This window comes from Microcaecilia unicolor, chromosome 9, assembly GCF_901765095.1.
Source record: "Microcaecilia unicolor chromosome 9, aMicUni1.1, whole genome shotgun sequence".
Lineage (NCBI taxonomy): Eukaryota > Metazoa > Chordata > Amphibia > Gymnophiona > Siphonopidae > Microcaecilia > Microcaecilia unicolor.
The window spans coordinates 78,878,305-78,902,427 of NC_044039.1; the positions used below are offsets into that span (position 1 = coordinate 78,878,305).

General features: G+C 44.3%; 1 protein-coding gene across 2 annotated transcripts in view; it reads right to left on the reverse strand.

The window, feature by feature from the left end:
• Positions 1–24,123, reverse strand: part of SAMM50 (SAMM50 sorting and assembly machinery component) — a 153,524-nt gene that overhangs the window by 22,570 nt on the left and 106,831 nt on the right. Inside the window, exons 10-14 of one of the 2 annotated variants that reach the window (XM_030215009.1) lie at positions 20,921–21,007; positions 20,719–20,789; positions 16,627–16,694; positions 8,750–8,896; positions 6,261–6,402 (exon numbers count right to left, since the gene is read on the reverse strand). In XM_030215009.1, coding sequence (XP_030070869.1) covers positions 6,261–6,402; positions 8,750–8,896; positions 16,627–16,694; positions 20,719–20,789; positions 20,921–21,007 — 515 coding nt within the window. Of the gene's footprint in view, positions 1–6,256; positions 6,403–8,749; positions 8,897–16,626; positions 16,695–20,718; positions 20,790–20,920; positions 21,008–24,123 lie in introns of those variants that run through there. The other variant, XM_030215010.1, reaches the window with a different exon arrangement.

The window sequence follows — 24,123 nt, forward strand, 5'->3', positions numbered from 1 at the left end:
GCAAAGGGCCAGCCGTCGCCTCGCTCGACGGTACCGGTGGTGCAAGCACCCCCGGTACCGGAGGAGAAGGGCGCAACAGCTCTCCCAGAATCTCTGGAAGAACGGCCTGGAGACTCTCGTGCAGAGCGGCTGTGGAGAAAGACTGGGAAGCCGATGCAGGCGTCGAGGTCAGAGTCTGTTCCGGGCGTAGAGGCGGTTCCGGGCTGTCCAAGGCGGAGCGCATCGACACCTCCTGAACAGAGGGTGAGCGATCCTCCCGATGCCGATGCCTACTGGGTGTCGACTCCCTCGGCGACCCAGAACGCTCGGTACCGAGGCGGGAAGGAGACCGGTGTCGATGCTTCTTTGATTTCTTCAAACGAAGCATGTCACCGGAGCTTCCCGGTACCGACGAGGAGGACGTAGAATCCAACCGTCTCTTCCTCGGGGCCGAAGGTCAGTCTCGGGGGGGCTGTACCGCAGGAGCCCTCAGGGCAGAAGGAGACCCACCCGAAGGCTCACCGCCACCAGCAGGGGAATGGACAGCCCTCACCTGCACTCCAGTCGAAGCACCACCGTCCGACGACATCAGCAACAGCGGAGGTCCCGGTACCACCGACGTCGACGCAGTCTTCCGATGTCTCGGTACCGACGATGCAGAGGGTCGAAGCCTTGATGCCGTCGATGCAGTCGATGCCGAGGTCGAAGACTTTGATGCTGTCGACGTCGATGCACTCGATGCGTCCTGTGCTGTTGTCGACGAAGAGCCAGAGAAACACACGTTCCACTGGACCAATCTCGCTACCTGAGTCCTCTTTTGTAAAAGAGCACAAAGACTGCAGGCCTGCGGGCGGTGCCCAGCCCCCAGACACTGAAGACACGAAGCGTGCCTATCAGTGAGCGAGATTACCCGGGCGCACTGGGTGCACTTTTTGAAGCCGCTGGGAGACTTCGATGACATGGGCGGAAAAATCACGCCGGCGAAATCAAAATTCGCGATGATTACGAAAGGCACCAAATATAAGGGAGAGAAAACCCGTACCGAGGCCAAAAAGGCCTATCCCGAAAGCGAAAGGAAACTTACGCTGGGGGAAAAAACTGGACACATGGGAAGGGACAAAGAAGTCTCTCTTTTTTTTTTTTAGCGAAATCTCGAAGACGCGCGAGGGTCAACTTGAGGGGCACGAAACGGCGGCAAAACACGACCGTCCCGAGTGTGGACAAAAGACGATTGACGAACACGAGCCGGTTCGGGTGGGAAGACGGCCGCGCATTCGCGGTGCGCATGGGCGCGCGAGAGCTAGCAAAGGCCTTTGCTAGTGAAGTTTCCGATTGGAGGGGCTGCCGTGGACGTCACCCATCAGTGAGAACAAGCAGCCTGCTTGTCCTCAGAGAATATTGTATTACAGCCCACTCTTGGGTTTGGATTTCCTGTTTCGGAAGGGCAGGACCGGCACAAGCTGATGGCAGTGTGCAAAGGGCCTCGGGCCCACGCTTGGTTTCTGTTTCTTTGCAGCTACGGAGCCGGGGAGGCAGGAGGCAAGCAAATGGAAGGGAAGGTAGCAGTTGGGTGCTGCGCACCATGTACCCCTTTATTAATGTCTGCAAACCCATCCTCTTCCCAAGACCCAACCACATCTTCCTTCTATTACTAATCATTTCTATAGCGCTAGTAGATGTACACAGCGCTGTACACATTATATGCAGGTACTTTTTCTGTCCCTAGTGGGCTCATAATCTAAAGTTTTTGTACCTACTACCCTTCCACTATCTCTAAGTTACAGTGCTCAAGAGACTGATTGAAGAACAGTATTATAAGTGGCAACTCTTTACTTTAGATGGACCATTGGTCTGACCCAGTATGGCTATTCTTATGTTCCTCCCCTACAGACCTGACCTGTCACTTTCTCTCTCATGTTCTCCCCAAGGTTCACCTTCTCCCCTATTTTCTTTCGTCTCCTTTAAAATCCAACCCCTTCACACTCTTTCCTCCCTCCCTTAGTCTTCTCCCATTGGTGTTGGCCTAAGAAGCTACAGGCTTCTTCCTTGTTCATTCAGCCATAGAAGGAGAATCAGAAATACCCCTTAGAACATTACTGTGGAAATGGACTACACAAACTGAGGTCTCCTGTAATGTGAAGCACTGTGAATTCTGGGACCAATCTCTCTCCATGTAGGGCTAGCAGAACATTATTCACCTGTCTGTTCATCAAAGGAAAATGCTAATACTTTGTGAATACTTGGACAGACCTTAAAGACTTGAAGCAAAGAGCAGAGAGGGAATGGAATGCTGTTGACAGGAGGTAAGACACTTGAGTTGCAAAAAACACTGCATTTTTTCATTATGAGCATAAAGAAAATCAAGGAGAAGTAAGCCAAATAAAAAGAAATATTTCTGATGTGCTATACTATCAAAACAGCAATTACCTAACCTAGGTCTGAGGTGGTGATATGTAACAGATCAACTGAGATAAATTCTTAAGCTTGCATCCATTAGATGGCACTGCAAACTAAATTATGAATTGATTATACCAGCTTCCAATCAATATTAGATCAACACAGTGATGTTGCAGGACAGGGTGCAGCTAATCTGCTATCTTGTTACCAAAGAAGCTTAGAATAATGTAAATTTGTGATCTCTCCCTGTATAAAACAACAGGTGACATCCAGACCAGCCTGACCCCAGCTACTTGATCTCAGCCATTCCCACTCCCCTCCATAGGTTCCAGCCCTATCCAGTACCCCATAGTTGGTTTCCTGCTGGTTCCAGCCTGCATCCCTCAATCTTGCACCAGTTCTACAACTCAACTCTCCATTCTGGCGCCTGACAGCTGGCTAGGGCTCAGCACCTCACTTTCTCCACATCTACCCAAGTTCTCATGCTCACACCACAACTCACTACCTCACTTGGCCCTGTGGCTGTCTAGTGTTCTGGGCCCATCAGTTTCACATCTCCCAGAGACTTTGTGGCAAGATATAAATATGTACATATGCACACCACACCAAATCTAGACAGACAGATGCCATCTGGCTAGCAGCAGAGTTCTCCCCAGCACCTTTTACCTGGGCGTACCACCCTACTGATTTTCATGACCGCCTGGCTAGCTTGTCTCCATGGTCTGGTATCTTTCCCTTGCTCCAGCATCTCTTCCTCCTCCAACTGTAATCCTGCATTTCCCCCCATCTCTCAAACCCTCCCCCAGCCCCCCCCCCCCTTGTGTACCTTAAAACATTGTCCTCACTTTCAGAGGTCACTGGTGCAGCAGCAATTCACACATACCTATAGCCAGCCTGGAACCTTCCCTCTGACACAACCTTCTGATTCCACGTGGGTGGGACACATCAGAAGGCAAAGACCAATAACCTCTGAAAGTGAGAACAGAGTTTTAAAGTACACTGGGGGGAAGCGAGATGCCAAACCATGAGTGGTGGGAGGAGGGAACAAATTATACTTTAAGATCCCAGTCTCTTCTCTGTTAGCCCTTTTCAGCATATCAAATACATTTTCCACAATACCTAGAAGGAGGGGGGTAGAGGTAGGAGGATGGAGATTATGGGGCCAAGGAGTAGAGGAGTAGCCTAGTGGTTAGTGCAGTGGACTTTGATCCTGGGGAACTGAGTTCGATTCCCACTGCAGCTCCTTGAGACTCTGGGCAAGTCACTTAACCCTCCATTGCCCCTGGTACAAAATAAGTACCTGAATATATGTAAACCGCTTTGAATGTAGTTGCAAAAACCTCAGAAAGGCGGTATATCAAGTCCCATTTCCCTTTCCCATCTTGGTAACCTTCAGGATTATTATTTTTACTCATGTTTTCCCAGGGTTCAATTTTATTATACATCTTTATGCTACTCTACAGTCTATAGGGATGGATTATATTAAGAGCAAATATCTGATTCCCCACAATTGCAATTTGCTGTTCTAAGACTCCAGGAATTCATCAGGTTCAATCAATTTGGGTGCAATCTTGTGTGGCTACAATCAGACACTTTAAAGAAAAAAAAAAAAAAGACCTAAATGGCACTTTTCATCCTTGCAATCACCTCTTGGACATCTTACAAAGAAACCTTCTTGGGGGTAATCAAAGTTCTTTCTGCCACATCTTACAAAGAAACCTTCTTGGGGGTAATCAAAGTTCATTCTGCCACACAACCCAAGAGAACAGCTACACGCAGAGGAGTCCGGATTCTAGAAAGGGACTACTCGCCAGCTTGTTCTGCAGCACTGTGGAAAGGCCGTCTCCAAGGCTGCCAAGATTGCTCTTCAAAGCTTCCAGGCATTTGTACTAGGATGGCTCCAGATTCCTATAACTGTGTCCTCTAGTAGCACTGAAACAGAAAGAGTGCTAACCATCCACATCACCCGTTGAAGGGGAGGGGACCTACCACTTAAACTCAGTGTGGTATTCAACTTAGCCAGAAAAAAAAATAACTTTCCCTTTCTTCCCTTCCTAAGGCATTCAACATGGGCATCTATAGGACCCTAGACAAGAAATGGCTTCCCTCCAGGTTAAGTTTACAGTTTACCCTTCCTTTTGACCATCAGTTCACAACAAGTATCTATTCACATTAAATTATGCAATTATTTTCCCCTGAATTATACATTTAATTTAAATGTCTACGTGTTTGCAGAGATAGAGGGGCTATATTTATAAATTACAGAAAATTTTATAATTCATGTAGTACTCACCTGCCACCAACCAGCTAAAATAAATAAATAAATATATATAGATAAATAAATAGATAGATTTTTTTTTTTAGTTGGGTGGTGGCAGGGGAGTATTGCATTTTTCTGTTCTGACTTCTATTCTCTCTCTACTTTTGCAGGTGACAAGTCTTAATCTAAAACCACTACCTCCTGTGATGCACAGCCTCACAGAAGCAGTTTTAGGGTTTACAATTCATAGTGGTCCAGTGCCAACCTTGTGGATGCACCTTACCAATTCCTTCTATTCTCGACCCACATAAAACAATGCAGATATCACCTTCTTACCACCAAAGGGGTGAATGAACTGCTACAGATGCCTCATTCTGGTCCACATGGTCCTTTCTTTATTGCTCTCCTACTTGTAGTTACAAATTCTATGGGGTGAGGGAGGTAGAGTTCTATATAAATTCTACATCATGCAGAAATCTTCTCAGGAGAGAGAAGTCAGCAAGGTGTCTCCAGTTGCTGATGCAGGCACTAAGCATGCTCAGTTCATACATGAACTGAGTATGCTTGGGGAATGCGACAGTAGCTGGAGGCATGCCACTGACTTCCTCACTCCTGAGGCAGTAAGACGAAGAAGGGGGCGACTCAGGCAGCGGATTTCTTTGGCTGCCCACCAGCCATAGAGCAGATACTGCAGCTTTGGAGGGGGCCTGAGCCCAAGGTGGGGAGCCCAGGTCTCCAAGGACCCCCCTGCCCCTCACTCTGATGTGCCACTGATTAGAGGTCCAATATCTTTCTTTCTCCTAACTCCAGGTCCAACTCTCTCTCCCTCCCTCCTCTCTATCCCCAGCTCCATTATCTCTCTCTTTCTTCCCTCCCAACCCCCTCCTCGATTCCAACAGCTTCCTTCCTTCCACCTCAGGTTCACTCTCTCTCTTTCTCCCCTCCCTCCTTCCTTCTCTCCCTCAGTTCAGCATCTCTCTATTTCTCCCTCACCCACTCGTGCACAGTTCAGCATCTCTCCCTCCCTTTTGGCCCTACTCACAGTTCTCTCTCAATTCCCTCCCTCTTCCACCTCCATGCACAGTCTGGCATCGTTCCCTCCCCTTTCGGCCCTGCCTGTGGTTCTCTCACAATTCCCTCCCTCCCCCCTCTCATATGGTGCCCACTGTTCTCTCAATCCCCCCCCCCCCCCCACCTCCAGACCAGAATCTCTACCTCCCCACCGAACCCCCTCACCCAGTGTACCTTTTTAAATGTGTGTCTCCCTCCTGCACCTTCCCCCAATGTGTGTCTCCCTCCTTTTTAAATGCGTGTCTGCCTCCTGCACTTCCTCCCCTTTCTGTTTTCAGAAGGGGCAGGCCAGGTCAGAGGGAAAGGCCCATGCAGGCAGCCTTTGAGGACATTTGCCGTTGGCCTGCAGGGCCAAAGACTTCTGTTAAAAAAGATATACAGGGGGGGAGGGGGGGGGAGGGAGCCATGGGCGATACCAAACCTTGCACAGTGGAGGTAATAAATTATTAATCGTGATTAATATTTAACATGTTAATTGCAGCGTTAACCTTGATTAACGTGCAGCCCTACTTAAAACTATTATAAACAAAATGCTACAGCAAAATAAACCTACCTGTCCCCACTCTGTACTCCCATAGGGATGCAGTAGTTAAGTTCTAGTCTTGCAATGTTGCCAAGTCGAAGGACTATTCCTGCACCATAAGACCAGCGAATGCATTCTGCTAGTTTACGAAGATGAGCTTTGGGACCTTCACCTAAGAAGTGAAGAGAGACAAGACTACGTTGTTAACACACAGCAAATAAGTAAACTATTGTTGCCACAGCACTAAATAGATTCAAAAATGTGAAAAGCTACCAAAGGTTCAGGCCTGGTTGTTTGGAATTCTCTCAGTCTGGTGCTCTTGGTTAGGACAAGATAATTTGGGGGTAATTTAAGAGACTAAGTCAGTGGTTCTTGCATACACCTGTCTCCTTGGTGGATATTATGAAAACTTGACTGGCTAGGGTGCCTCCAGGACCAGGTTTTGGAACTACTGAACTAAGCAGTACATTCTCCACCTATATCCTCCCCTACCTCTAAGTCAAACAAACACGGGGTAGGGGGTTTCTCTTAACATCTTTCACACCTTTGATTTTGTGTGCTACAAATATTGTTTCTGCCTCAGTATGCCCTCTCTTTCTTTTTCTGTAAGGTTTCCATCTCTCTTGAAACCTAAAGCAAACAAATGCTTGTTTTGTTATGCTGAGTGTTTAATGGTATCCATAGTATCAATTTAAATAAAATACACAAAAAATTTGCCTTAACTGATGCGCCATTTGCATATTTTCCAGGAAAATTCATAATTTGATGACCTACATAAACGCTTGTTATTTATTCACCTCATATTTACAATGAACATTTGAGTTGGTAGGTGGTCAGGGTTTCTGAAGGGTTTTTCTTTTTTTAACGTTCACATTGAGGGATTGAAATATAGTACAGTCTCGATTAGCCGACCTTCATTGATCCGACTATCCGGCAGACCCCCAATGACGTCATGCAGCTTTTCATTCCATTTACTGAACCCTTGACCCTACTTTTACTGCAAAACAGCACCGTTATGAGCTGGGACCCCGCTTTTACTGCCTTTGTTTCTGCATTGTTTGAGGGGTTACCATTGTTTTTCACATTATCTGACTTTTCATTTATCCAACAACAGATCAGTCCTGTTTAGGTCAGATAATCGAGACTTGAGAGGCAGGGGTGACTGGACTTATGTAGAAAAGCATTCTCCAAGCAGCTTAAGGAGAGGAGTTACACAAAAACACTGGAAGAATCATACACTGCCATCAACTTTTCTACTTTCAGACTTCTAGATTGCTGCTGCTGTTGTTTTTTTAAATGAACTAGCCCATGCCCTTGTCATAACCATACAGGAAATTTGTTTATATATATGGTGATTACATTATGAATGCTTATGAAAGATACAAGACTGGGCAGATTTCTACGGTCTGTGCCCTGAGAATGGCAAGGACAAATCAAACTTGGGTATACATATAAAGTATCACATACCATGTAAAATGAGTTTATCTTGTTGGGCAGACTGGATGGACCATACAGCTCTTTATCTGCCATCACTTACTATGTTACTATGGACAGCAATTCACAGGCTTCACACTTCTAATATTTCAACCACTTTTCTGTTTTACCATGTGCTCAAGATATAGATAAATACTTTTCTGTTTTGCATAAATGGAGAATTTCACCCACCCCAAAATTACTGTTGCAAAACTCATCTTTTTGATTTTATCACATGCTGTGGCTGAAACGGGACAGAAAGAAATAACATACTGAGCTGTCAAAGGTGTGGATTACTTTACTTTTTTCGGGGGGGGGGGGGGGGGAGGAGGATACTCAAATTTAAAACTCACTACTTATTTTTCTTGATTTTATATCTGACAGCAACTAAGAATCTTCCTATTGGTATACATACAAGGAAAATGAAACTCTAAACAAGTTTCCTCAGCTATATGCAGAAAATGTGGAAACCCCAGCCTCCTTCCCAGGAATTTTAACTAGTAAACAACACCAGTAGCCATCATATAGAGTATTCCAGGACTGTGCATTTTATTTTGCACTGGCAATTTTACTTCTATTGCTGAGGACTTCCGTTATCAAGAGGCAATTGAAAGCAGAGCTGAGAACTATCACTATGAGCCACCATTTGCAAATATTCTGGGATTTCTGCCACCCTCCCCCATTTTAAATCCCCTCCTATATTACTTTAGCTCAGTCATCAAAATGACCATTCTAAACTAGAGACCCTACGCCAAGAATCCACTAGAGCCCTGCAGGTTTCATCTTTGTGCAATGATCCACTACTTTGCAGGTTTGACTGACCAGAATTTTGGAATGAGCTGGGACTTGAACCCTTAACAGGTACAAAGTAAGTACCTGTATATATGTAAACCACTTTGAATGTAGTTGCAAAATACCACAGAAAGGCGGTATATCAAGTCCCATTTCCCTTTCCTTAGTATAGCAGTGCATAGCAGTGAACTATCAATAACCTGGTTTCTGTTATTCAACAGTCTAAATGTGCTTTAGAAAGAATGTTTGCTTACCATAGTTGAGGTTGCAAAGGTTTCCTGCATTGAGGAAGAAGTGAGTCCTGAACAGGTCTCCAAATCCTCCTTGCCCTGGCCTGAAAGGCAGAGGTGTATATAGGTGAAGACCTCCAGCCCAATATGCTTCTCCACCCAGGTAATCACCTACACAGCAAGGAAAATCACAAAAGGTGTCTACATAAGTACATAATAAGAACATAAAAATCACCATACTGGGACAGACTGAAGGTCAATCAGGACAAGTATCCTGTTTCCAATAATGGTCAATCCAGGTCAAAAGTACCTGGCAACAAATTCGAGCTCAATTATACAATGAATGGAGAAATTTTTATTTTTTATTTATTTGTTACATTTGTACCCCGCGCTTTCCCACTCATGGCAGGCTCAATGCGGCTTACATGGGGCAATGGAGGGTTAAGTGACTTGCCCAGAGTCACAAGGAGCTGCCTGTGCCGGGAATTGAACTCAGTTCCTCAGTTCCTCAGGACCAAAGTCCACCACCTTAACCACTAGGCTACTCCTCCTCCTATATATTTTATCTGAATTGTTTTACAATTATTACTTAGTAGCTTCATTGAATATCCCCAAGTCCTTGTATTTTTGGAAAGAATAAACAAGGGAGTCACATCTACGCAGTTCTATTCCACTCAGGATTTTATAGACCACTATCTTATCTCCCCTCATCTGTCTCTTCTTCAAGCTAAAGAGCCACAGCCTCTTTAGCTTTTCCTTATAGGGAAGTTGCCCCATCCCCTTTATAATTTTCACTGCCCTTCTCTGTACCTTTTCAAATTCCAATATATCTTTTTTGAGATGCAGTGACCGGAACTGCACACAGCATTTTAGGTGTAGTCACATTACAATACAATACAAAGGCATTACAATATTCTCAGTTTCAAACTCCGCTCCTAGCATTCTATTTGCTTTCTTAGCTGCTACTGAACACTAGCAGAGGGTTTCAACGTATCATCAATGATGACACCTAAATCCTTTTCTTGGGCACTGATTCCTAATGAGAAACCTTACATGATGTAGTTATGGTTTGGGTTCCTCTTTCCTATATGCACTACTAGCTCAGGTTAAATGTCATCTGCTATTTGGATTTCCAATCACCCAATCTCTTAAGTCCTCTTGCAACTTTTCACAATCCTCTTGTGATTTAATAACATTGAATAACACCATGCATTGAATAACACCACGTCATGAGCAAATTTGATTACCTTATTCGTTATTCCTGTTTCCAGGTCATTTATAAATATGTTACAAAGCAGCAGTCCCAACACAGATCCATAGGAAGCCCACTATTTACCTTTCCCCATTGAGAATATTGACCATTTTAATCTTACTCTGTTTTCTATTTTTTTAACCAAGTCTTAAACCACAATAGGACACTGCCTTCTATCTTGTGACTTTCTAATTTCTTAAGGAGTCACTCATGAGGAACTTTGACAAATGCCGTCCATGCTCTCATTACCTCTCGCCTTGACTACTGCAACTTACTCCTCACTGGCCTCCCACTTAGCCATCTATCCCCCCTTCAATCTGTTCAGAACTCTGCAGCACGTCTCATATTCCGCCAAAACTGATATACTCATATCACCCCTCTCCTCAGGTCACTTCACTGGCTTCCAATCAGATACCGCATTCAATTCAAGCTTCTCCTTCTTACCTACAAATGCATTCAGTCTGCTGCCCCTCACTACCTCTCTACCCTCATCTCCCCTTATATTCCCGCCCGTAACCTCCGTTCACAGGACAAATCCCTCCTCTCTGTACCCTTCTCCAACACCGCCAACTCCAGGCTCCGCTCATTCTGCCTCGCCTCACCCTATGCTTGGAACAACCTTCCAGAGCCCTTACGCCAAGCCCCCTCCCTGCCCATCTTCAAGTCTTTGCTTAAAACCCACCTCTTCAATGCTGCATTGGGCACCTAACTCTTACCGTTCAGTAAATCCAGACTGCCCCAATTTGACCCCCCCTATCGGACTGTCCGTTCACTTGTCTCTTAGATTGTAAGTTCCTTGAGCAGGGACCGTCCCTCTATGTTAATTTGTACAGCGCTGCGTAACCCTAGTAGCGCTTTAGAAATGTTAAGTAGTAGTAGTAGTAAAATACACATACACAATATCAACCAGCTCACCTTGATCCACATTTATTCATCCCTTTAAAGAAATATAGCAGATTGGTAAAGCAAGATTTCCATAGGATAAATTGATGTTGGTTTTGTACCATTAATCCATGCCTATGTATAATGCTTAATAATTTTGTTCTTTATAATAGTCTCTACCATTTTACCCAGAGGGCCTACTGGTCTATAATTTCCCAGGTCACTTCTGGAACCCTTTTAAAAAACTGGTGTTACATTAGTCACCTTCCATTCTTCCGGTACCATGCTTGAATTTTAAAGATTATTAGTTCTGCAATTTCATTTTTAATTCTGTCAGTACTCTAGAATGTATACTATCTGGTCCAGGTAATTAGCTACTCTTTAGGTTGCCAAATTACCCATTACATTTTCCAAGTTTATAAAGATGTGTTATAATTCCTCCAACTTATCACCATTAAATACCATTTCTGGCACGGGTATATCTTCCACATCTCCCTCAGTGAAGACTGAAGCAAAGAGCTCATTTAGTCTCTCCACTCCTTGTCCTCCCTGAGTGCCCCTTTTACCCCTCAATCATCTAGCAGTCCAACTGATTCTTTTACCAGCTTCTTGCTCTGAATATACCTTCAAGGCAAACTTCTTTTCAAAGTCCCTCTTTGCCATCCTTATCAGTACTTTCCATTTGATTTGTCATTCCTTATGCCGTTTCCTATTACCTTCAGTTGGATCCTTCTTCCATTTTTGAAGAATATTCTTTTTGCTCTAATAGCCTTTTTCACCTTACTATGTAAAGCTTAAGCCTTCTAAATAGTGCTGGAAAAATATTTAGAAAATTAGAATGCCAGCAAAATATTTAGGAATCAGAGGAAAATAAAAATGTTTCCTAATCAATTAGATTTTTCACATCTATGAGAGTTTCTTGTTTTTGTTTAATTTATTTGGAGAGGGCTGCTCATTTTGATTTTTACCTTCTCCCCTTCCTCCTACCTCTGGCTAGGGACTTCTTGGCCCAGGGGCAGCATAGGTCATATTTTGGGCACCCACAATGCCTCCATCCATGACTCCTGAAATGCACAAGTAGCCATTTCAGAAGTGAAGGACTAGCAGCACCAGGGCCGGTCTTAACAAGTGCGGGGCCCTATGCAGACCAATTTGATGGGGCTCCACCCTAGCCCTGCCCCCATCTTTGCTCCGCCCCACCCTAGCTCCACCCCCGCCCTAGCTCCAGGGCTGGCCACCCCTCCCTCCGAGCTCCTGGGCCGCTCCCTCCGAGCTCCAAGGCCCCCAGCTCCAAGGCCTCCCTCCCTCCCTCCCCCCCAGCTCCAAGGCCTCCCTCCCTCCCAGCTCCAAGGCCCCCCTCCTTCCCGGTCATTTTTTAACACCCCCCTCCAAAATCCAGTACTAGGTATGCCGAGAATACAAAACACTCAGGACCTATAGAGCAATTCTACCATACCATAAGCAGTCATTTCTACGAATCACACAAAGAAAAGGAAAACATCTTGAAACACTACAGTGAGCACTAGAACATCAATTCACCTATTGTAAAATGAAACCAGACAGAATAGTACAGATCGTCGATCCTGCACAGTCAATGCCAACTGAAAGCCATGTCTTTTTCACAAACACAGATACACCCTAATCCACTATAGAATAAGTAGTAATATTTAAACTTTCTATTTAGACAAAAATTAAACTGAACCCCCAAGATGCCAGACTCTGCATACAATGCAACACCACAGAAACAGAAAATGTCCCCTAGTACTATGCAAAATATAAAGACAGCAGATGTAAATTTGAAAAAAAAACCCTAACAAATACCAATCACCACTTTACAAATTAACAAATAGAAATAAAACAAATATAGAAAATAAAATGATACCATTTTATTGGACTAATAGATTTAGCTTTCAGAGGCCAAAACATCCTTCCTCAGGTCAATATAGTATAGTACTGTTACAGTATCCTATCCTGACCTGAGGAAGGGGGTTTTGTTCTCCGAAAGTTAGCCAAAACGAATTAAAATTAGTCCAATAAAAAGATTACCTTGTTTACATGTTCTATTATAAACATTTATTAACACATCTACAATACTACTTTATCCTAAAGCAAAAAAATAAAAATATGTATTTTATTTACAGTTTGTTGTTTCTGGTTTCTGCTTTCCTCATCTTCTTTTCACTGTCTTCCTTCCATCCAGCATCTGTCTTCGGTCTCTCTCTGCCATCCAGTGTCTGCCCTCTCTGCTGTACCCTCCATCCAATGTCTGCCCTCTCTCCCTGCCCCTTTCATCCACATCTGCCCTCTATCTCTGCCCCTTCCATGATCCATCCACCCCTGTCTGTCCTCTCTCTCTGCCCCTTCAAGCCACCATTTGCCCTCTCTCTCCCATCCATCCAGGGTTTGCCCTCCCTCTCCCACCCCCATCCAGGATCTACCCCTCTCTACCCCTTTTTTCAGCCCCCAGTTCCAGCCCCACTATCCCACCAGTCCCCCATTTCAGCCCCAGCCCCGCAGCCACTTCTCCCTGTCCCCTTTTCAGCCTCCAGTCCCCAGTTTCAACCCCTGCCACTTTTCAGCCTCCAGTCCCAGTACTAGCCCCCTTATCACACCTACCCTCCTTTTCAGCCCCCAGTTCCAGCCCCCTTCATCCACATGCCTTGTATTAGGGCCCCCCCTTTTCAGAACCATTCTCCCACCTGACCCACGCATGTCCCATTTTCCCACCAGCCCCAGGCATGGCCCCCATTTTCCCATATTGCCCCTTCTCAGACCCCAGTGCCAGTCCCCTTCTCTCATCCGAGAACCCCCTCCCTAGTCCCCTTCTCTCATCCGAGAACCCCCTCCCTAGTCCCCTTCTCCCATCCAAGAACCCCAGTCCCCTCACCACCCGTCCCTTGCTCCCATCAGAGAATCCCCTCCCCAACCCCAGTCCCCTTCAACCATCCAAGAACCCCCTCCCCACCCCCTTATCCCATCTGTGAACCTCCTCCCCACCTCCTTCCCATTTGAGAACCCCTCCCCACCCCACACCCTCCTCCCATCAGAGTCCCGCCCACCACCCTCACTGCCTTTTAAAAAAAACCTCACTGCCTTTAAAAAAAACAATTTCGAAGCACCGGAGTGGCAGGCAGCGCCTCGCGTCTGCCCTGCTACTAAAAATCTCTTCGACTTCGTTCGGGCCTTCCCACATTGAGTCTCGCCCGCCCTCGCGGTAATTGGAAGTTACCTCAGAGGAGGGCGGGACTCAATGTGGGAAGGCCCGAACGACGTCGAAGAGATTTTTAGTAGCAGGGCAGACGCGAGGCGCTGCCTGCCACTCCGGCGCTTCGAAATCGTTTTTTTAAAGCCAGGACAGAGTGGGAGTGGGACGGAGCAGCGGGAACAGACTCGGAGCACCCCCCCCCCCCACCCGCTGACATCTGGGGCGGACCGCCCCCACCACGCCGCCGTCGTCGCGCACCGTTGGGAGAGAGGGAGGGAGGACTGGAGCTGCAGTCGGGGCGGGGCGACCTGAGGCGTGCCGTGCGGGGCCCCCCTGAGCGTGAGGCCCTATGCAGCCGCCTCGGTTGCCTCGCCTTAAGACCAGCCCTGAGCAGCACACTCTCAGAGCCTAGGAGGCAAGGAAGCTTCAAATAACTGAGCGATACATAAACAACTGAGCTGCTAGTCAACCAGACTTATATGTTCACCGGCTATTAGTGAACGGGTAAGTCTGCTATCCAAAGATTTTCAATTACTATATGGGTAGTAGAGGCCGCAAAATCCCTCTAAGTAGCCTGACATTATCTGTATAATGAAAGGGTGAAGAGGGAAAGAATGAGGGAGCAGTCATAAAATTATTTGGATAGAAGTGAAATTCAGATGCCACCTGAGTAATTTATTTAAATTAGGCCTATACTAAGTAGACAGCAGTGGTGGCACTGACCATCAATATACATATTTTCAGCACTGCTGACTATACATAGAGTGGCACTGAATATACATATTTTAAACAACAGTGCTGGTGCCAGAATTTAAATTATTACATTTGATGCTGCCACTGAAAATTTACCTCAGTGTTATTAACTACCTGGAGAAGGATAAAACTTGTCAAAGGTGGTCACAAGTGGAGTTAGGGGGAGAGCCTATTCACCTTTCAATACTCTCCCATCTAGAACCCCCTCCCTCCGTGCAGAAATACAGTTTTATTTGTGGGAACTTCTGATAAAACCCACTTTCCTCTGGAGATGGAAGTCTGAAATGCTCTCTCCTGCACAATTCTTTGCCTTGATCTCCTTGCTCAGCTCAGGTGGCTTTTAACCCATGAGCAGTTTCCCAACAGGGTCAAGAAGGTGGTTAAGGGAGGACAGTCCTTAATGCTCAAGCAAACATAAGGCCAAAAATAAGAGAGACAATATTTTCATTCAAGAACATCAACACAGATGACTGAAAGTCACTATGGTGAAATGCTGCTTTAAGTCCCTTAAAGGAGAAGCTGAGCACTGTTTTTAAGAATGGACTCTCTTAATATGGAAGATTTTTTTTTTGTTACATTTGTACCCCGCGCTTTCCCACTCATGGCAGGCTCAATGCGGTTTACATGGGGCAATGGAGGGTTAAGTGACTTGCCCAGAGTCACAAGGAGCTGCCTGTGCCTGAAGTGGGAATCGAACTCAGTTCCTCAGGACCAAAGTCCACCACCCTAACCACTCCTCCACTCCACTGTTTTGTAAGCAGCACTTCTCGCATCTCAGATCACTGTAGGACTGTAGCTCTACACACAGAACTTCAGTGGTATCATTGAGAATGCAGGAGCATACATGGGGCTACAGTGACATCACTGTAGGAATTCTATGCCTGTAGTACTCATAAATACAAAGTTATGGTTATTGCAATAAAACATTAAAGGAGGGCAATTTTAGAACAAAATGTGACTTCCAGGTTCATATAATGGCTGTTGTGTCCATTCACAAAACTATACTTAAAAAAAAAATCTGTACTGATTTCCCATAAACTTGAGAGCCTTTCACGTCAATATAGCAATTATATAAGCCACTAGACCAGTGTTTCCCAAGTCAGTCTTGAAGTACCCCCTTGCCAGTCAGGTTTTCAAGATACCACAATGAATATGTATAAGATTGTGAACTGCCCCCACTGTATGCAAATCTCATACATATTCATTGTGGGCATCCTGAAAATCTGACTGGCAAGGGGGTACTCCAGGACTGACTTGGAAACCACTGCAAAGAGAAATATCTGTTCTTTGCCCATGTCAGATAACCTCAAATGTTCACAATATAAGGGAAACTTGACTTTTTCTTTAATTGAATAAAGTTTCTCAGTATCCAACCCTAAGGACCACAAGAAGGCCTGCCTCCTTCTCCATTCAGCCCCATGGACAGGCCTGTCCCCCTTCACTGCCCCGAGGAATCATAAGCAGACCTGCTTCAAACACAACTCAGAACTGGGCATCTTTCTGTCGATAATACCCAAAACGTACAGGTATGCTGTGGATGCATTTTGAGTCAAAATCAAATGGATCCCTGATTAGAAATTTCAAAAAGAGCCCACATAAAATTAAACAGATTCAGAATATTTTCAGGTGTACAATGGCTATAATCACAGTGAATTGAGAAAAAAAATATATAATACAGAGTATTTTAATAGGATTTTCCAAAATCTTTAATTTGCAGTAATGACTCTGATCTAGAGCTGTTCTCCAAATAATAAAATCAGAACTACTATAGGCTAAATAATTATGAGTTGCACAGTAACCAAGGCTAACCTTCGCTCTGTGGTCCAATGCTGTACATACTAAATCCACGTATGCTTGTTGGTCCCCCAAGGTAAAACCTAAGGAACAAAAGGTAAAATTATTGCTGAAACTCTACCCAGTACAAATAACCTTTTCCACAGTCAGTAGGGATCAGTAGGGACAATATTCAGCCAGCTTGCCACTGTACAGAGCAAATTTCTTATATGTTTATCTTTATGTCAGATATTGTTTATGTAGGACTGGTGAATATGTACTCCTACACTTAAATGGATAATTTTATCTCTTTAAAACAGAACTACTTATACGGTCCTTCTTGAACAGATAAATTTAACCAGAAAGCAGCTGAAAAATCACCACTGTCTGGTTAAGTTGAAACTCTGCCTCTGGAATGCCTCCGATATTTCTCTCTTCTAAATGGACATCTGGCTGGCCGTTAGCCAGACCCTAATTTAAACCTAAAAGTATTTAAACCTAATTTAAAACCTAATTTAAAATCTAAAAGTATTTAAACAGTTTAACATCAAAGTTAATCACATAAATTCCTTTGAATATCAACCCCATAAATGTCTAAATTATTTCCTTCTGGATTGGTTTCTCCCATCCTCTTTCAACTCATTTTTGGGTCCAAGCACTGAGCGATCACAGAATATGTTTGCTTAGCAGAACAGGGCAGAGGTTTTCAACTGCCTTTTGCAGCCCTGATGACGTGGAGGGGCATAATCGAACGTGAACGCCTATCTCTATGGGTGCCTATGTCCGAAAACAGGTACGTGAAGAGGCGGGACAGACTGTATTTTCAAAAAAATGGACGTTTTTCAGCTGGGCGTTTGTTTTTTTTTAGCGATAATGGAAACTAAAAATGCCCAGCTCAAAAACGTCCTAATCCGAGCCATTTGGTCATGGGAGGGGCCAGGATTCGTAGTACACTGGCCCCCCTGATATGCCAGGACACCAACTGGGCACCCTAGAGGTCAGTGCGGTGGACTTCAGAAACAGCTCCCACATGCATAGCTCCCTTACCAAGGGTGCTGAGCACCCAACCCCCCTCCCCCAAAACCCACACCCACAAATGTACAACACTACCATAGCTCTTAGGGGTGAAGGGGGCACCTACATGTGGGTACAGTGGGTTTTGGAGACCTCCCATTTACCAGCACAAGTGTTACAGGTAAGGGGGGGGGGGATGGGCCTGTGTCCACCTGGCTGAAGTGCACTGCGGTACCCATTAAAAGTGCATACACGCAGGCCTCTAGGACTTGTTGCTGCTATATAACATTGGCACACCAGTTGACACCTGAAGACTAATCTCTCCAAAAACATCCTTTATTGGAATAAGCATGCTTACAGTTAACTGCAGCTCAGAGGTTGTGCCCCACTGGCAACGAGTCTCCCTGGTACTGAGATGAGCAGTAGGTCAGAGCTGGCATAATGCTGTACAATGCCCTCTTTCAGCCACATTCAAGGTAAGAACTAAGTTCTGTAACGTGGCTAACACGTGAAAGGGATCTAAAACTGGCTTACAAAAATGGCCACTACCTCATGGACTACCGGAAACAAAACAGGGCACACTCTGACCCAGTAAGCAGGGGGAAAAGCACCATGGGAGGAGAGCCTACCAACTACCAACATCGTGAGCATTTGCCACAAGCTAATGGAATCACGGAGCCCAATACCCTACACCCACCACAATGCATTGCTGATGTGACTCTGCAGTGTGCATAACAGAAAAGGTGTCACACTCACCCGAGAGCCACATCAGAACCAGGGAAAGGCTGTCACAGGATAGAACACATTCTGCTGTCATGGAGGTGGAAACGGCATTTGAGGCTGGCATACAGGCTGGAAAAAAAGTTTTTAAAGTGGGTTTTTTTGGTGGGAGGGGGTTAGTGACCACTGGGGAAGTCCGGGGAGGTCATCCCCGATTCCCTCCAGTGGTCAACTGGGCAGTTGGGGCACTTTTTTGGGACTTGTTCGTGAAAAAAAGGGTCCAAAAAAAGTGACCCAAAATCGCGGTAAAAACGCCTTTTTTTCGATTATCAGCTAAAGACGCCCAGCTCTCCTCGGCCGATAACCACGCCCCTTTTCCGCCTTCACCACGCCTCCGACACGCCCCCGTCAATTTTACCCGTTTCAGCAACGGATTGCAGTTGGAAACGCCCAAAATCGGCTTTCAATTATATCGATTTGGGCGCCCACGGGAGAAAGACGCCCATCTCCTGATATGGGTCGCAATATAGGCGTTTTTCTCTTTCGATTATAAGCAGGACAGTCTCCCCTAGTGGACCCCCTCCAAGTGCTAGTCTGCAATTTAGTGAATTTAGGCTCTGCCAGGCCAGTGTTGCTAGGGTCCTTCTGGCAGACTGTGACCATATTGAAGGAAGAAAGGACTATTTAGCTAAGTATTTAAAGCTGGTGACGCTATTCTAATGAACTGTTCAAGATACTTTTGACTACAGTTGTGATTCTCAAAATACTGTAACCATTTTTAAGGAGATTTTTTGCCGATGATGAAGCAGTCCTGCTCCCACTGCTTGTAGCTGGGAGCTTCTTGAGGCATTTTCCTCCTTATTTTCAACATACATATTTACTGCTAATGTTTAGTTTTGTAAGAGAATCTTTTTGTTTTTGTTGTTGCAATTAGTACTTGTGGGGTTCTCTTCCTTTAACAATTTTTTGCATGCACTAATGTTGCCATTAAAGCATGGTCATTATAAAAAGTTATTGCAGGAGCACTTACCGACACTTATTTTGTAGGCAGTAGGGGCTCCCGCATTATCCGTGCGCTATCCAGTTAGCATGCACTAATGCCCACTCTCCGCCTATGACACACCTCCTCAAAAAATGTTTTAAAAGATTTGTGCTCAGTGCACAGAAAAAAAAAAAGAACACCTGCTACTTGAGTGCATCATGTATTAGTCCATTTTTGCATTAGGCACGTGTTAGCGCCTAACGCAGCTTAGTAAAAGAATCCCTAAGTTTGTACCTGAGATAATGGAGGTTTAAGTAACTTGTCTAAGATCACAAGGAGTGGCAGTGGGATTTGAATCTGGCTTCCCGAATTCTCAACCCACTGCTCTAATGATTTAGGGGGTCTTTTATGAAGGCGCACTAAGCGCATTTTTAGCATGTGCTAAACACCAGAGACGCCCATAGGAATATATGGGCGTTTCTAGTGTTTAGCATGTGTTTATTTTTAGCATATGCTAAAAACGCTAACGCGCCTTTGTAAAAGGACCCCTTAAGTTGCTGTTCTACTCAATATATAATTATTAGAAATAGATATTAATATATAATAGTATCACATTTTGTCATTCAAAAGTACCAATTTTAAACCTCTAAAATACAAAATAAGCTACAAAAAGCTCAAAAGTTTTAAACTACAGGGCTCCACAATCACCCACATCTGGGACATAGAAATATTACTGGCAGAAAGTAGTGATAAATTAATAAACATAATAGCCTATATTAAGAAACAGTACAGAACAAAGACTAGTAACTCAGAAATGCTGCACAGGGCTCTAGGCCAGCCTCAGCTTCAAGTTTCAATATATTATCAGCAGTATATATAATCAGCCTTAATATGTGGCTGCATGATGGGCAGTAGTAACTTTCTGAGCTGGGTTTACTTTATTCAGGTCTGAGTAGATGGATGGATCCCTCAGAAGCTTAACCAAGATTGGGTGGCAGAGCCGGTGGTGGGAGGCGGGGCTGGTGGTTGGGAGGCGGGGCTAGTGCTGGGCAGACTTCTACGGTCTGTGCCCTGAAAATGGCACATACAAATCAAGGTAAGGTATACACAAAACATAGCACATATGAGTTTATCTTGTTGGGCAGACTGGATGGACCGTGCAGGTCTTTTTCTGCTGTCATCTACTATGTTACTATGAGTGCTCATGGAACAGCACAAACCTCATGAATATATTTTAAATCAGACCTGGAAGGTTGGTCTATAAACAGACTTGAAGGCACTAGTTGAATGTCTGATATGGTCCCTTCTGCTCTTGATGTTTAAGAACGCATGAAAACCTGCCACTATTTGCTCTCATCCAATTAAATGTAATTTAGGTTAATCAAAACCAACTGACTAAGAAGACACCTTACCTGTCAGCAATACTGGATGGTTTCTCTCCAATAGGGACTAACATCCCACCCCAAAGAGATGCTGAAAGAACCTAATAACAGAATGAAAACAATTAGTTGGTTCTAATTGAAGTGATCTTTAAAGACTATCTGACGTAAATACCATAGTGCTGAATTAACAATGAAAAAGGGAACATGAACCAAAATTCATATTGGTACTTACAGAATCCCAGATCAGTCTTTTATTCAGCTGAAGTTCAAAGTCCTCTTTAAGAAAGGAGACATCTCCACCTGTGTAACCTGCTAACTCCTGCAAAACAGAGGTGCCTTGTCAAATTCCTTAGGCCTCCACTAATGGATACTTCAGTTTCTACATCACAATGACACTCTGCTCTTTAAACTACCCTCCCAAAGTCCAAATAATTTAAAAAAGTAAATTTGCTCTGAAATGGTCTGGTCTTGAAGAAGATATACAGCTCCCAATTGACCAGTCATCTCTTCTAGGTCCCACAATGAAGCAGACACTTAGCAACAAACTGTTAGTCTGGCCCTTTTCTTCTCCTCACTTTCCCTCTGAAGGTAATGACTTCTCCCATCAAATAGTTACTGTTTTTTTATATAATTGCTTGCAATTGTTAATCTTTTGGTGAATCTGATATTATGCCTATTGTTGTTTCTATTTTAGTTTACTTATTATAATTGTTTTAATTTGTTTGGCCGCACTGAACCCAAACATGTTTGGGACAATGCATGTTTTGGGATTTATGACACTTGGGTACAAGTGTCATAAATAAATAAAATCCAGAAAAGGAAATTAATGTGTCGCAGAAAAAGTGAGCAATCCCTGACATGTATTCCTGCTAAAGTAAAATGATCATTTGCTCTTTAATATGATTTTCTAGAACTATTAAGTATAAAGCCTTAGATTAATAAGAATAGCCATATTGGTTCAGACCAATGGTCCATCTAGCTCAGTATCCTGTTTCCAACAATGGCCAATCTGGGTCACAAGTACTTGGAAGAATCCCAATTTTTGGAACCAGCAGATACACATGAAACTCTTGCAACAGTCCTGGTGCTTGCCTCTATCTCAGCCTCCCTGGAAGGGAACAGTACTGCTGTCCTCTTCCTGCTGCTGCTGCTGCTATGCTCCTAATACTGACTCCTCTAACCCTCATGAATCCACAGACCCCTGAAGGCTGGATGAGACAGCAATAGGAGCACTTCAACAGCAGAAGAAATAAGACAGTGGCACCAGTGCTATTGTGTAGGGATGGCATTTGGTGTCTCCAGGAGCTTCTACATCCTGGCATACTACAGAGTAGCTTCTGGGCAGGGTCCCATATGCACAATCAAGCACATGTGTACTCCACTACCTGCCAGACACTACCTGGTACACATATTAAGGGTAACTGTATAACCAAGCATTAGCATTTAAGTACCACTTGTACATGTTAACCCCCTAATTCTACATATGAAGTCCAAATTTGCACAATTTAATTGCTTAACGAGACAATTAGCACCAATAATTGGGGCACTGTCAATTATTTGGCATTAACTGGCAGTAATTGGAATTTACACATGTATTTTTATAGTCGCTATTCTATACAGATGTGCATGTAAATTTTTTCATGCGGATCTGAAAAGGGGGCGTGGCCATGGGAGAGGTGAGGGAAGGGTAATGGCATTTCTAGGATTTGCATGCAGTGTTACACAATTTGGGGGATCCATGCCTAATTTAGGTGTGGGAATTTATACCAAGGTTTAACTGGTGTAAATCCTCGTACCCAAAACTGGGCATGCATCCCAGCACAAAGTGCTACTCAATAAATGGCACCCAACTTGGAACACTGTTCATCGAACAGCGTTTAGCCAGCATTTGTTTGAGTGCCCAAATTTGGGCACCATTTACAGAATTGAGTCCTAAGTGGCAGCAAAACAACTAAGCGCTATTCTGTAAAGACACATGGAAAATGGCATAGCGTATAAATGCAAAAGGCGTTCACATGGTTGGAGCATGGGCAGTGCTGCCACTTACGGGCACAACTTACAGAATACTCTGTAAGTTACAATTGCCCTTGTTGCATGGGTGCCCACAGATCTATGGCTGGATTAGCTGCAGGCGCCTACATTTTAGGCACGCTGATGCTAGGTTGCCCTAGTATTCTATAACGCATTCTGGGTGTCCGGATACCGTTACAGAATAGGCTCTCGCACTACTTACAAAACTGCCCCTATTATACACTTCCTGAAGGGCTTCATTTAAGACAAGACTATTCAGAAAATAGGTGAAAGCTTGGCTCTTCACCCAAACCTTTAACGTAAGTTGTAACCAACTTGCTAGTCACACACAAACAAGGTACAAAACTGGCTGCACATACTGTAGCAACATGTTGAGCTACTCCTACCTTAGCTGAAATTATATTCCTGCACCTTTCTTTAAATTGGTCCCCTTATTTTTTAACTCCAGTTACTCTACCTTATCTATATGTTTCATCCTTGCTTACACTCTATGCTGTCTATTAAAATGTTTTATTGCATACTGTGTTGACATTGTAATATAGCATACTATGCCATACCTTGTACTGTTATTTGAATATTTTTGCTGCTGTAATTGTCTATTGCCTATGCTTGACTTATCCTCGCTGTACACTGCCTTGTGTGAATTTCTTCCTTAAAGGCAGTAAATAAATCAATAAATTATGTATAGAGAAAGCCAATCTTTGGTCAGTTTGGACAAATAAGACTTAGGAGCCCTTTTCCTAAAGTGCACCAAGCAGGCTGCATGTGAATGAGCATGAAGTAAATGATGTCACAGTAACCATTACCAAACAGACATGACAGCATGTGCACAGACTGCATACAAGGGGCATAGCCAGACCTCAACATTTGAGGGGTCTGGGGCACAGTCGTGCATGCCCAGTTTCACTAAAATTGAGCATGCATGCGACGTGAGAGGAAGCAGGGGGGTTGGGGACCCCCGCCAGACAAACCAGGGGCCCCAGATCCACAGATGTACTTATTCCCTCTTCACAAGGCAGTAAGTATCTGTGCTGTCAGTACACTTACCACATGGTAAAAGTATTTTTCTGTGTGGTAACTTACACAGGAACATGCTTTTAATACCCTCAACAGCTGGCGCACAGGCTTTGTACTTATCAGGTCTTAAACTTGCATCTAACATGCAGTAAATGCAAAACTTTATAGCACTTTAGTAAAGAGGTCCCTTAGACTCATTCTTGTCCCTGTGCTGACATCCAAACCCACTGCTTCTGATGGGACCCCCTTAACTACCATTTCACTTCTCAATAATGTCCTCATAAAATGTAACCCAATCTGTCACTATGAGAAGAAAATAATTAATCAGATACCAGAGAAAAATATGATATGGAATAAATGTATGTACAAAATCTGTCTGTATGTGTA